At 42.6% G+C, this 15,746-nt stretch overlaps 1 protein-coding gene across 1 annotated transcript in view; it reads right to left on the bottom strand.

Moving 5' to 3' along the window:
* The window catches only part of CFAP96 (cilia and flagella associated protein 96), a 46,504-nt gene that overhangs the window by 5,722 nt on the left and 25,036 nt on the right, over positions 1–15,746 (bottom strand). The window contains exon 7 of the mRNA XM_073578643.1: positions 2,097–2,263. Within this exon, the coding sequence (XP_073434744.1) occupies positions 2,097–2,263 (167 nt within the window). The remainder of the gene's footprint in view (positions 1–2,096; positions 2,264–15,746) is intronic.

Raw genomic sequence — 15,746 nt, 5'->3', positions numbered from 1 at the left:
ATCTCCCTCTGTGCCCCCCATAGACCAGCGCACTGCTCTCCTGAAATACTCTGTGCTGCTGTCACCCTGCTCCTCCCCCATATATCTCCCTCTGTGCCCCCCATAGACCAGCACACTGCTCTCCTGAAATACTCTGTGCTGCTGTCACCCTGCTCCCAGAATCCTTGCTGCCTGCCATCCTCAGTGACCGAAGACCCCATTCCTCTCCTCAGATCCTGTCCTGGCGATGTGTGAAAGCGAGGCGACAGGGGCCTGATGTATGGTGGAAGGAGCAGAGTGACAGCAGCACAGAGTATTTCAGGAGAGCAGTGTGCGGGTCTATGGGGGGCGCCCTGTTCGGTGCCAGGGATTGTACATAGAGTGCTGTGTTTTATACACATGGATGGACCGTCTGCTTGTCTGCTCCACAGAAATCCAGGAAACATTTCTGCTGATTGATGACCTGTTCTGATCCAGACTTTACATGCAAAGACAGTCAGTAACTTTGCAGGCCCCATCAAAATGGCTGCTCACTGTGTTCCTAGATGTCATAGGTTTTTGTGCCAGATTTCAGTAGCTGCTCCCCCTAGTGTTAACAAGTGGAAATGCCAAACTTTTTAAAATTATTTTTCATATTTTGCAAAATTAAAAACAAATGATAATAATTTTTAAGAAAATGTAAACATTAATTCTTTACATTTTTTCAATTGCTGAAAAAAAATTTTTTTGGATGGCACCTTCCCTTTAAGGCTATGTGCACACGTACCGGAACTCTCGCGGAAATTACCGCGAGAATTCCGGAATTCCATTCCGTGGGAAAATCGCATTTTAAATTCCCGCGATTTTCCCGAGGAAAAAATAGCATTTTGCAAGCGTATTTAGCTTGCAAAATGCTAGCGTTTTCCAAGCGATCTGTAGCATCGCTTGGAGAACTGATTGACAGGTTGGTCACACTCGTCAAACATAGTGTTTGACGAGTGTGACCAACTTTTTACTACTGAAGCCGCCTATGCAGCATCAGTAGTAAAAGATAAAATGTAAAAAAAAAAATAAAAAATACTGTTATTCTTACCTTCCGACGTCCCGCGCAGCCGTTCCCAGTAATCCTTTGCGAAAATGCCCGCGATGACGTCAGTTCTCGCGGGATCGCGATGTCTCGCGGTAATTCGCGATGACATCGCGCGAATGACCGCGAGACTTCGCGATCCCGCGAGAACGGACGTCATCGCGGGCATTTTCGCAAAGGATTACTGGGAACGAGAGCGTGGAGAAAGGCGGGAAGGCTGCGCGGGACGTCGGAAGGTAAGAATAACAATATTTTTTATTTTAAATTCTATTTTTTACAGGGATATGGTACCCAAAGCCCGGAGGACAGTCTCCTCTCCTCCGGACCGTGGGTACCATCCGCAAATGTTCTGCTTACTTTCCGCATGGTGTGCACAGCCACATGCGGGAAGTAAGCAGAACAATGCATTCCTATGGGTGCGGGATTGCCGCGAATCCGCAAAATTAATGAGCATGCTGCGTTTTTTAACGCGAAGCGATTCCGCCGCGGTGCAGAGCGTTTGGAAGTTGTTATTTCCATTGACATCACATGTCTTGGTATTCACAGGGTGCTGTTGTGCCTTTTTCATATGTTTTGCAGTCACTGCAGCTTGCACCTACTCACACTTAGGAGGTGCTGGTCAGTTTTTTTTGTAGATGTGTGTGTGTGTGTGTGTGTGTGTGTGTGTGTGTGTATATATATATATATATATACACAAACATATATACACACAGTATATACACAGTAGCAGTATATTCCCAGTATACTGCTCAAAAAAATAAAGGGAACAAATTACAGGCTGATCAAACATTTAGTGTTCCCTTTATTTTTCTGGGCAGTATACACAGTGTATATATATATATATATATATATATATATATATATATATATAGACACACAGTATATAGATATACAGTGTATATATATATATACAGTATATATCTCCTGTGGTTTACTAACTTTTGTAACTACAAAATCTTCTGTTACTGGTTTTCACCTCGCAAAAGGCTAATTCATTGAAGAAGAAAAAAAAAAGTATAGTCCGCATTCTTAATAAGACTATGGCCCTTACTTTATAACATGTGATTCCAAGATACTTCTTATTGGATATGATTTGGGCCCTGCTGAAGGTTGGAAGGTCTTTCCTCCTTTTACAGCACTTTTTGTAGACTTTTTTCCATAGGGCTCATTAGAATGCAATGGATATGGGTCAAATGTTCCTGCCTTCATACCTCCTGGCTGGTAACAGAAATGGCAAGAAAATAAGTTTAATAAATAAAATTAGAAGACATACGCAACTGAGCAGTTTATCAACAAAGACAGGATACAAATGGAGCTACATTCACTTAGGATCCATTGATATATTGCACTGCACTATACAGAACAGATTACACTGTGCAGTGTTACTTATTAGGAATTCAAATTGTGATGGTCCAGGAAAGGTCTATAATTGTAACATTGCATTTATATCTACACTAGGTGCACAGGCAATGTGTTGTCATTGATGGATGGAAAGTGTGCAGACTATGGTAATGTGGGTGTGTAATGAAACTCCCATAGGTCGGCTACATTTATATATAAAAATGATGTGCGCTTGTCGATACCGGTGCACATGTGCGCTGACATATGTAGTTCTAGCACTTACACCAAATGTCATGAAGTGACAAGTGACTGTAGGCACATACCTGATCACTCGAACTAGGGGTGCCCTAGGATATCCCTGTCCCCCTGACGATGGTGATGGAGATGCTGGGGTCTCATGCCTTGCTATGCTCCTATCTTACCCTATCTGTTCCCATACCCACCCAGGAAGGTGTGAGGCCGAAGTGTATAAATAAACAATAACCAGACTTACAGGGGTAAACAGACAGAGAGAAAAGAAAACTACAATCATACAAATACACTCACTAAACAACAGAGTGGGAAAGGGGAGGAACAGGAAGGAAGAGACCAAATGGGAGAGGATAAGGATAAACATGCAAACCAACTCTACGCATCAATGTCTGGGAAAAATCTCCAACCTATTCCAAACACTATACTCTCTCCTTCATATAGTGGTAACGATCACTAGCAAGGTCAGAAACGAGGAGGGTTCTTATAAATAACTCAGAACAGCTGATACAACCCAAGACAGAGAACTCAGGGAGTCCAGCTAAGCTGTTTAACCCTTACAGCACCAGAGCAAAGAAAGCCAGAACTTGTATCAGGACAGAGAAGCCGTTCTACTACCGCATGCGTATGTGTCACCAGATGCTGCGATCGTCAGACCCCACTCTGTTGCGGTATCCCCGTGACACCATAACAATATTTTAAGGCTTCGAGGTCCAACAGCTATAGCTGGCCATAAATGTTAAAGACTGTCAGTTATAGATTTATACCTGGATGTGAGTGGGCGCTGTTATAACAACTAGCTGCAAAAGAATATTTATTATTATAAACAAGAATAAAAGCGACACTTAGAAAATGAATGAAAAGAATAATGTTTCAGAAAGTTATTTGTTACACACACTGGCGAATGATACAAATGAGAAAAAATGCCTGACTAGTCTCTCATACAAACAATTGTGTTTTTTTGGAAAGTTAATTAATATCTAAAGTCAATGTAATAATATGTTTGTCACATTAGTATTGAAGAGATAGGTAGCATTGCCTTCATTTATTTGATATTCTGTAACAGCAGATATAGTTAGTCAACACATTATACATTTATAATGTATATACATTTTTGTAGATCACATACCCAGGCATACTCTTTGGTTAGGTAAAAGCAGTCCCCGCTCTTTAGGAACCATCAGCTATAAATTGCTTTAAAAAGAAATTTTCATTATATTATTTCTGCCGAAAGTGCCATGCAGCATAAATCAGAGACTAACTTCATGATTGCTGTAGGGAGTTAACGAGAAAAGAGTTTGCAGAGCCGGACAGAGAACATAGAGAGATGAGATGAATCTGATGTCTGGCCTCTCCCCGTAGCGCTCCAAATGATTGACATGTCTCTCCTTATATATACATACGAGAGAGACATGTCAATTATACCTGGCTGCAATGGTGTAGCCAGGCTCTGATGCATACTGCCCATGGTAAAGCCAGCATGAATGAAATGATAAATTCCCTTCAGGACATTTGCAGACTACAGTCTTATAAACCAAGATGAGTTTTTTAAAAGTTTAGCTGTCCTTTAAATAAGACAACAGGAATAGGATGACAGGTTCTCCTTAACCGCTTTACGACATTTTACATAGGTTTACGTCATGGTCATGATTGGCTTCCAGCAAAATGACGTTAACCTACCTCATGGTGATTATGCGGACACAGGAGCCGTGCCCGCACAATGGCCGCCTGGGAGCTCGACTTGGTAACTGAGCCTGTGTTGTCACAGCCGGGAGTGGTGCCCGCATCACCCAGGAATAATTAACCACTAAATACCTCGATCGATGGCAATCGCAGCATTTAGAAAGCTGGCAGAGGGATGAGACACCAATCGGCACCCCTGCAATGTCATACACATGTGGTCAAAATTGTTGGTACCCCTCGTTTAATGACAGAAAAACCCACAATGGTCACAGAAATAACTTGAATCTGACAAAAGTAATAATAAATAAAAAATCTATGAAAACGAACAAATGAAAGTCAGACATTGCTTTTCAGCCATGCTTCCACAGAAAAAAACAAGACAAACTACCAAACAAACTTGAAGTTTGCCAATGAACACCTGGATGATTCTGTGAGTGATTGGGAGAAGGTGCTGTGGTCAGATGAGACAAAAATTGCGCTCTTTGGCATTAACTCAACTCGCCGTGTTTGGAGGAAGAGAAATGCTACCTATGACCCAAAGAACACTATCCCCACTGTCAAGCATGGAGGTGGAAACATGACTTGGGGGTGTTTCTCTGCTAAGAGCACAGGACTACTTCACCGCATCAGTTGGAGAATGGATAGAGCCATGTAGCGTAAAATTCTGAGTGACAACCTCCTTTCCTCCGCAAGGACATTAAAATGGGTTTTAGCTGGGTCTTCCAACAAGACAATGACCCAAAACATACAGGCAACAAAGGAGTGGCTCAAAAAGAAGCAAATTACGGTAATGGAGTGGCCTAGCCAGTCTCCTGACCTTAATCCCATACAAAACTTATGGAGGGAGTCGAAGCTCCGAGTTGCCAAGTGACAGCCTCAAAATCTTAATGATTTAGAGATGATCTGCAAAGAGGCGTGGACCAAAATTCCTCCTGACATGTGCTCAAACCTCATCATCAACTACAAAAAACTTCTGACTGCTGTGCCTGCCAACAAGAGTTTTGCCACCAAGTATTAAGTCTTGTTTGCCAGAGGGCTCAAATACTTATTTCTCACTGCAAAATGCAAATATATATATATATATTAAAAAAGAGAAGAGCCAGCACTGCCAGTGGTCAGAACGCATAACATGAGGTGCATATGCACATATCTTACTGCATTCAAAATGAGACATTTAGCAAAATATTGATCAATATATTGAGCCACCCCGCCACGCCAAGGCAATCTCATATGGGGGGTCCTACTCTACATTTTTATTTATTCACTGTGCCATTGCGGCCTCCTAAATGTTTTAAAAGCAAGACCATATCAAATACAATCCTTACCTGAAGCATATCTGCATCACTCCCGTGCAGCCAGATGGAGCAGGTGCAGATGAAGGCCAACCAGGTCTGAACACAGACATCTCAGGTTTGACCTCCACACACTGCCCAACCAGCAAACACAGATGAAGGGCAATGCAGGCTCAGACATGGATGCAAAAATAAATAAAGCCTGGGGCAGGGCGGGGCTGCCGTGAGTGTGCACAGCAGCCTAGATCAATCACAATAAACACAGAAAAGATGGCGAACATGACCCAGCGTGCACGGCAACAGTGGTGGTCAGCCACAAACCAAATTGCAATAAAAAAAGAGAAGAGCCAGCACTGCCAGTGGTCAGAACGCATAACATGAGGTGCATATGCACATATCTTACTGCATTCAAAATGAGACATTTAGCAAAATATTGATCAATATATTGAGCCACCCCGCCACGCCAAGGCAATCTCATATGGGGGGTCCTACTCTACATTTTTATTTATTCACTGTGTCATTGCGGCCTCCTAAATGTTTTAAAAGCAAGGCCATATCAAATGCAATCCTTACCTGAAGCATATCTGCATCACTCCCGTGCAGCCAGATGGAGCAGGTGCAGATGAAGGCCAACCAGGTCTGAACACAGACATCTCAGGTTTGACCTCCACACACTGCCCAACCAGCAAACACAGATGAAGGGCAATGCAGGCTCAGACATGGATGCAAAAATAAATAAAGCCTGGGGCAGGGCGGGGCTGCCGTGAGTGTGCACAGCAGCCTAGATCAATCACAATAAACACAGAAAAGATGGCGAACATGACCCAGCGTGCACGGCAACAGTGGTGGTCAGCCACAAACCAATTTGCAATAAAAAAATGGCACAGTGAATAAATAAAAATGTAGAGTAGGACCCCCCATATGAGATTGCCTTGGCGTGGCGGGGTGGCTCAATATATTGATCAATATTTTGCTAAATGTCTCATTTTGAATGCAGTAAGATATGTGCATATGCACCTCATGTTATGCGTTCTGACCACTGGCAGTGCTGGCTCTTCTCTTTTTTTAATATATATATATATATATATATATATATATAGATATACTGTATATATATAATTTATACAATGTGATTTTCTGGATGTGATTTTTGATATTCTATCTCTCAATGTTAAAATTAACCTACCCTTAAAATTATACACTGTTCATGTCTTTGTCAGTGGGCAAACTTACAAATTCAGCAAGGAATCAAATAATTATTTCCTTCATTGTATATATACACACCAACACTGGTATCATCATGTCCAGAACAACCCGATCTATAAAACTTTTTTTTTCATATTTTTTCCCTCCTTTTTTGATTGTTGGACCCACTTATATTAACATCTCTGCACTGAACAAACAGGTGCATTTAGTGTTAGTGCATATTCTTTTGTTTTCTTTGATACAACATTCCATTACACATGCAGGCAGACTGTGTTTATGCAGCTTTATACACCATCAATTAATAGCAGCCCTGGTTTATATTGTTTTCTATCTGTAAAACCGTCACACTATTTAACCCCTTCAGTAAACTCCATGTAAAAAAGAAAAAAAAAAGTGGTGTGACAGCTTCATTAGAGCTGTATGTGAGGTGTGGTATGTGTCATGAAGATTGATATCTTCAGTGATGTGAAACCTGGAAGCTTCTCTCCCAGCATGTTATGTGCTCAGGGGTTAATCAGCCTTTGCAACAGCTGTTTTTTTTTGTGAGTATATGTAAGAGATGGGCGGGACGAATACTCACCATGTCTCCACCTCAAGGGTGTCATTGGGGAGCTAAATATCCAGCTACTGTTTTTTTTCTGTGTTGTGTGTTTGGAGACAGGGAAGTCTCTAGATGGTAGCTCCAGGTGGAGCTGAAGACTTGTGGTATTCTGAGAGGGTGAATCCCGCAGATATAAGGACTCTGCTATACATTATCTTTTGTTTTGTCGTTATGACAGAAAGGCCATGTTTATTTTCTTAAATCCTGCCAAAGCTTATATGATGCTTAACCCCTTTACCCCCAAGGGTGGTTTGCACGTTAATGACCCGGCCAATTTTTACAATTCTGACCACTGTCCCTTTATGAGGCCATATGTTGTGAATTCGCTTTCTGGCCTACCTCTGGTTACTGCTGAAGGTGGTGGAGCTGGTCAGGTTGACGGAGGGGTTGCAAGTTCTCTTTCTGGGCTCCCTCTGGTGGTTACTGGAGGTAATGGAGCTGATCTGATTAACAGAGGCTTGCCACCTGATAATGATGATGACGATTGGAGATCTGGGGTTTCTGACTGGATTTAAGACAGCCGACTCCCTCTATCCCTGCTGGTGATTTTTTCCTGCCTCCTGAGGTTTTAGTTTCCAGCTCAGTCCCTGCATGCTCAGCTAAGTGTTCTTTTGCTATTTTGTTCACATTTGATCTGGTTTTGTCTATTTCAGTTTTGTGTGGGTCAGCCAGCTCCGGCTGGGGCTGTGCTGAATCACCATCCATATGTTACTGCTTGTGCCAGTTTGTTTTTGTCCCTTATTAGATTGGCCTCTTTTTTGCTCTGCTTTCAGAATATACCAGAGTGCTGATATAGTGGGCGAAGTCGTGCGACTTCAGTATTTTTGCATCAGACGTGTTGGACCTTTTTGCAGGGTTTTTTGCATGATTGCAGGCAGTGTTTTTCCTTTCCTGTCCTGCCTAGTCAGTGTGGGCCCCATCGTTTTCTCAATTTTCCTACCTGCGTTTGTGTTTTCATCTTGTCTCACCAACAATATATGTTTGGGGGCTATCTATTCCTTTGGGGTCTGTTCTGGGGCAGTTTAGATTTCCCCTTTCTTGCTTTAGCCTTAGTTAGCTCTCCGGCTGTGCCGAGGCGTCTAGGATCAGCGTAGGCACGCTCCACGGCTACTGCTAGTTGTGTGGATAGGATCAGGGGTCTGCAATCCACTTAGTTACCAACCTCTCTGGTTTTCTGTGGCTTAGCTTGGGCTTGCTCTCCTCCTCGGTGACCCAATCATAACAGAATCACCAGCCTAACCGCAGACTCTAGGGTACTCAAAAGAAGGAAAGAATTGTAAAAAAAAAAAAAGTGTCAGAATTTTTTTATATATAGGATTTTTTCTTTAATAGAGATTAAGCAATTGTCTGATTGTGTTGAGCAGCTCCCTGCTGAAGTGCGGGGAATTTCTGCCTATCTCGCTCAATCATGTGCTGTTGAACCAAAAATCCCTACTCCTGATGTGTTTTCTGGGGATCGGTCTAAATTTTTGAATTTTAAGAATAATTGTAAACTATTTCTTGCCTTGAAGCCTAACTCATTGGGGAGCTCTGTGCAGCAGGTTAAAATTGTCATCTCCTTGCTGCACGGCGATCCCCAGGATTGGGCTTTTTCTGTGACACCTGGAGATCCTATTCTGACTAATGTGGACGCATTTTTTCAAGCCTTGGGGTTGTTGCATTATGAACCTAATGCAATTGATCAAGCTGAGAAAACCTTATTGGTATTGAACCAGGGTCAGGATTCTGCAGAGTTATAGTGTCAAAAATTCCGAAAGTGGGAGGTCCTTACTAAATGGAATGACGATGCCCTAGCAGCTCTCTTTTGGAAGGGTTTGGCAGAAACTGTAAAGGATGTTATGGTGGGATGTCCTGTTCCCTCTGGTCTTGACTATTCTATGTCATTGGCCATTCAAGTTGATCGACGTGTAAGTGAACGTAAAACTACATGAGAGGCATTGCCGCCTTTTGAACGAACATCTGAACCCATGCAATGTGATAGGGTTTTGCCTAGGGCGCAACGTCAGAAGTTTAGAAGGCGTAATAAGCTGTGTTTTTTCTGTGGAGACGCCTATCATACTATTTCTGTCTGCCCTAAACGAGAAAAACGTTTTGCTCACATATTTGCCGTGGGCAGTGTACAGTAGGGTGACCGGATCTCATATGGGGGGGGAAAAAATGTCAGAATCTTGTTCGTCTGGACCCCACAAAACGATTCCCCTTTCCAGATATTGAGAGAGCCAAAATTTGAGCTCGATCAAACGACGTTAACCCGTGCCGCTCGTCGCTCAAAGTTTGAAAAAATCCAAATTGAGGTATTTTAAGATTTAGGTATTTTGCATAGTCTATTAGACTATAAAGAATGTGACAACATTGCAGAAATAGCCCTGACCAAATTTTCAAACCATTTGTGGTATTTGAATGCAGAGTTGGTGGGATTATCGTTTTTTGATCCCACCATTACAGACAATGAAAAGTTGTTAATGGCTAATAAATTGCTCAGTAGCACAGATGAACCATCAGAGCACGCTAATCTACATGAGTTGATAATTTTACATAGTTATCTAATCTATTCTAGAGCTTTTGTTAAAGTAGTTTTTGAAACGTCAGAATATAATGCTCGGCATTTGCTTACAACTTGCAGGACATATTGCTTTTGTTCTTCATCTTTTGTCAGAAGGTCGTTAAAGTCGGTTACTTCCTACCTCTTTTAATTTTTCTTTCCTAACTTTTGGATTTACAACCCTAGCGTGCTCTGATGGTTCATCTGTGCTACTGAGCAATTTATTAGCCATTAACAACTTTTCATTGTCTGTAATGGTGGGATCAAAAAACGATAATCCCACCAACTCTGCATTCAAATACCACAAATGGTTCGAAAATTTGGTCAGGGCTATATCTGCAATGTTGTTGTCACATTCTTTATAGTCTAACAGACTATGCAAAATACCTAAATCTTAAAATACCTCAATTTGGATTTTTTCAAACTTTGAGCGACGAGCGGCACGGGTTAACGTCGTTTGATCGAGCTCAAATTTTGGCTATCTCAATATCTGGAAAGGGGAATCGTTTTGTGGGGTCCAGACGGACAAAATTCCGACATCGATTTTTTGCGGTCACCCTAGTGTACAGCCTAAGTTCCTTTTGGCAATTACTCTGATCTGCTCCTTGTCTACATTTTCCGCTAAAGCTTTTGTAGATTCAGGAGCAGCTTTGAATCTGATGGACTTAGACTTTGCTAAACATTGTGGTTTTCCCATGATACCCCTGCGGACTCCTATCCCTTTGAGGGGTATTGATGCTACTCCATTGGCGGACAATAAACCCCAGTTTTGGACCCAGGTGATAATGCGGGTCGCCCGGACCACCAAGAAAATTGTAAATTTTTGGTGTTGCACAATTTGCTTGATACTATTGTTCTGGGTTTTCCCTGGTTGCAAACTCATAATCCTGTTTTGGATTGGAAATCTGTGTCTGTGGTGAGTTGGTGTTGTCAGTGTGTTCTTAGTGACACTCCTGTTTTCTCCACCTCTCCCCAGTCTCATGATATTTCTGATTATTTGGCTGATTTTTCTGATGTATTTAGTGAGAGTAAGTCTGCATCTTTGCCTCCTCATAGGAGTTATGACTGTGCAATTGAGTTAATGCCTGGGCGTAAATTTCCCAAGGGATTTTCAACTTATCGGTACCCGAACATGATGCTATGCGATCTTATATCAAGGAGTCGTTGGAGAAGGGTCATATTAGACCATCCTCTTCACCTTTAGGTGCTTGTTTTTTTTGTGGCCAAGAAAGATGGTTCATTAAGGCCTTGTATTGACTATCGTTCCCTTAACAAAATCACTGTTAAATATCAGTACCCGTTACCCCTGATGTCTGATTTATTTTCCAGAGTTAATAGTGCCTGTTGGTTTACCAAGCTTGACCGTATAATCTTATTCGCATCAAGCACGAGGATGAATGGAAGACGGCGTTTAATACTCCGGAGGGACATTTTGAGTACCTGGTGATGCCTTTTGGGCTCACTAATGCCCCTTCTGTCTTCCAATCTTTTATGAACGATATTTTCTGGGACTTTGTGGATAAGTTTTTGATCATTTATCTGGATGATCTTTTGATCTTTTCCAGTGATTGGGATTCTCATGTGGAACATGTCCGGACTGTGTTCCGGATTTTGAGGGAAAATTCCCTGTATGTTAAGGGATCGAATTGCCTCTTTGGTGTACAGAGGATTTCATTTTTGGGATTCATTTTGTCCCCGTCGGCTATTGAAATGGACCCAGCCAAGGTACAGGCCATTTATGATTGGGTTCAGCCCACTTCTTTGAAGGCTCTCCAGAAGTTTTTGGGTTTTGCTAATTTCTACCGTAAATTTATAAGTAATTTTTCTGGTATTGTCAAACCACTGACTGATCTGACCAAAAATGGCGCTGATGTGGTGAATTGGTCTCCAGAGACAGTCTCGGCATTTCAGGAGCTTAAGCGGAGATTCACTTCTGCTCCGGTTATACGGCAACCTGATGTCTCACTCCCATTTCAGGTGGAGGTAACATAACATAGTAACATAGTTATTAAGCTTGAAGGGAGACTTTAAGTCCATCTATTTCAACCCATATCCTATCCTAACCTGCCCTAACATGTTGATCCAGAGGAAGGCAAAAAAAACCCATGCGGCAAACAGTAAGCTTCACATTGGGGAAAAAAATTCCTTCCCGACTCCACATACGGCAATCAGACTAGCTCCCTGATCAACGCAATATTAAGGAAACTAGTGTATATACCCTGTAATATTATACTTTTCAAGAAAGGCATCCAGTCCCTTCTTAAATTTTAGTCGGCAGAGAGTTCCATAGTCTCACTGCTCTTACAGTAAAGAATCCGCGTCTGTGATTATGCTTAAACCTTCGTTCCTCCAGACGTAGAGGATGCCCCCTTGTCCCCGTCACAGGTCTAAGAGTAAAAAGATTATAAAGGTCTTTGTACTGTCCCCGCATATATTTATACATTGTAATAAGATCACCCCTAAGCCTTCGATTCTCCAAACTAAATAACCCCAAGTGTAATAACCTGTCTTGGTATTGCAGACCCCCTAGTTCCCTAATAACCTTGGTCACTCTTCTCTGCACCCGCTCCAGTTCAGCTATGTCTTTCTTATACACCGGAGACCAGAACTGTACACTGTATTCTAAGTGTGGTCGCACTAGTGACTTATATAGAGGTTAAATTGTGTTCTCCTCATGAGTATCTATGCCTCTTTTAATGCATCTCATTATTTTATTTGCCTTTGCAACAGCTGCCTGACACTGGCCACTAAATGTGAGTTTGTAGTCCACCCATACACCCAGGTCTTTCAGTCACAGTTTTGCCCAGTGTTGTACAATTAAGCACATAATTATACATCTTGTTTGTTCTACCCAAGTTCATGACCTTACATTTATCCCCATTAAAGCTCATTTGCCATTTATCAGCCCAAGCTTCTAGTTTACATAAATCCTCCTGTAATATAAAATTGTCCTCCTCTGTATTGATTACCCTGCAGAGTTTAGCGTCATCTGCAAATATTGAAATTCTACTCTCTATGACCCCTACAAGGTCATTAATAAATATGTTAAAAAGAAGCGGGCCCAAAACTGACCCCTGTGGTACCCCACTGCTAACCGTGACCCAGTCCGAGTGTGCTCCATTAATAACCACCCTTTGTTTCCTATCCCTGAGCCAGCTCTTAACCCACCTACACATATTTTCCCCTATCCCCATTGTTCTCATTTTATGTATCAACCTTTTGTGTGGCATCGTATCAAAAGCTTTTGAAAAGTCCATGTACATCACGTCCACTGCATTCCCTTGGTCCAGGTAGAGGTAGATGTTTCTGAGATTGGTGCAGGAGCCGTTTTGTCCCAAAAAGATCCGGTGACTTCTAAAATGAATCCCTGTGCATTCTTTTCTCGAAAATTCTCCCTATCTGAACGTAACTATGACGTGGGGAATCGGGAATTGTTGGCCATGAAATGGGCATTTGAAGAGTGGAGACATTGGTTGGAGGGAGCTAGACATCAAGTTGTGGTCCTCACCGACCACAAAAATTTGATTTATCTTGAATCAGCCAAACGCTTGAATCCTATTCAGGCTAGGTGGGCCTTGTTTTTCACGCGTTTTAATTTTGTGGTCTCTTTTCTTCCGGGCACTAAGAATGTTAAGGCGGACACCCTTTCTGTGAGTTTCTTTGTGGATTCTCTTATTGTGACCGAGCCTACTACCATTCTAAATGAGGGTGTAGTTCTTTCTGCCATCTCACCAGATTTGAGACGCGCCCTGGAGGAATTTCAGGAGGACAAACCTGAACGTTGCCCTATGGGAAAATTGTATGTCCCTGACCAGTGGAGGAAGAGAGTAATGTCTGAAATTCATTGCTCCGCATTGGCTGGTCATCCAGGTATTTTTGGCACCAGAGATTTGGTGAGTCGGTATTTTTGGTGGCCTGCCTTATCTCGTGATGTCAGGAATTTTGTGCAATCCTGTGGGCCTTGTTCTCGGTCCACACCCTGTTCTCATTCTAGTGGGTTGTTGATGCACCTGCCGATGCCCAAGAGGCCATGGACCCATATCTCAATGGATTTTATTTCCAATCTTCCTGTCTCTCAGAGAATGTCTGTTATCTGGGTGATTTGTGATAGATTTTCTAAGATGATCCATCTTGTACCACTCCCAAAGTTGCCATCTTCTTCTGAGTTGGTGCCCTTGTTTTTACAACAGGTGGTTCGGTTGCACGGGATTCCTGAGAACATTTTGTCGGACAGAGGAGTCCAGTTTGTTTCCAAATTTTGGAGAGCTTTCTGTTCCAAACTGGGAATTCAGTTATCTTTCATCCTCAGACCAATGGGCAGACTGAGAGAACAAACCAGACTTTGGAGTCCTATTTGAGATGTTTTATATCTGCTGATCAGGATGACTGGGTCTCATTTTTGCCCTTGGCCGAATTCGCGCTAAACAATACAGCTAGTTCTGCCACTTTGATGTCGCCCTTTTTCTGTAACTTTGGGTTTCATCCTCAATTTTCTTCAGGGCAAGTGGAATCTTCGACCTGCCCAAGTGTGGACACTGTGGTAGAGAGAATGCAGCAGATTTGGGACCAAGTGGCGGATAAGTTGTCCCTCTCTCAGGAAAAAGCCCAACGGTTTTCCAACTGGCATAGAACCATTGGTCCCCGGTTTAAAGTGGGTGATATGGTTTGGTTGTCGTGAAAGAATATTTCTATGAAGGTTGCGTCTCAAAAGTTCAAGCCAAGATTCATTGGACCTTATAAGATTTTGGAGATTCTTAATCCTGTTTCTTTTCGATTGGCTCTTCCAGCTACGTTTAAGATCCATAACGTGTTTCATATATCTCTGTTGAAGAGGTTTGTGGAGCCGGTAGATCCTATGGCGGCGCCTCCTGATCCTGTATTGGTTAAAGGCAATGTGGAATATGAGGTAGAGAAAATATTGGATTCTCGTTTGGCTAGACGGAGACTCCAGTACTTGGTCAAATGGAAGGGTTATGGCCAGGAGGATAATTCTTGGGTCTCTGTTTCTGACATTCAAGCCGATAGATTGGTTCGTGCTTTTCACCGGGCCCATCCTGATCGGCCTGGTGGCGTGGATGAGGGTTCGGTGACCCCTCCTCAAGGGGGGGTACTGTTGTGAATTCGCTTTCTGGCCTACCTCTGGTTACTGCTGAAGGTGGTGGAGCTGGTCAGGTTGATGGAGGGGTTGCAAGTTCTCTTTCTGGGCTCCCTCTGGTGGTTACTGGAGGTAATGGAGCTGATCTGATTAACAGAGGCTTGCCACCTGATAATGATGATGACGATTGGAGATCTGGGGTTTCTGTTTGATTTAAGACAGCCGACTCCCTCTATCCCTGCTGGTGATTTTTTCCTGCCTCCTGAAGTCTTAGTTTCCAACTCAGTCCCTGCATGCTCAGCTAAGTGTTCTTTTGCTATTCTGTTCACATTTGATCTGGTTTTGTCTATTTCAGTTTTGTGTGGGTCAGCCAGCTCCGGCTGGGGCTGTGCTGAATCACCATCCATATGTTACTGCTTGTGCCAGTTTGTTTTTGTCCCTTATTAGATATTGGCCTCTTTTTTTCTCTGCTTTCAGAATATACCAGAGTGCTGATATAGTGGGTGAAGTTGTGCGACTTCAGTATTTTTGCATCAGACGTATTGGACCTTTTTGCAGGGTTTTTTGCGTGATTGCAGACAGTGTCTTTCCTTTCCTGTTGTCACGATCTGCTGAGTTTGTGGGATCAGGTAGTTTAGAGGTTAATCTGGACAGCCTCACTCTGAGATTCTGAGAGGCTTTTTATAGCCTCA

The sequence above is a fragment of the Dendrobates tinctorius genome, unplaced genomic scaffold, assembly GCF_039654945.1.
Source record: "Dendrobates tinctorius isolate UK_male_01 unplaced genomic scaffold, ASM3965494v1 ptg000008l, whole genome shotgun sequence".
NCBI lineage: Eukaryota > Metazoa > Chordata > Amphibia > Anura > Dendrobatidae > Dendrobates > Dendrobates tinctorius.
This window is presented reverse-complemented; position numbering and strand designations above follow the sequence as displayed.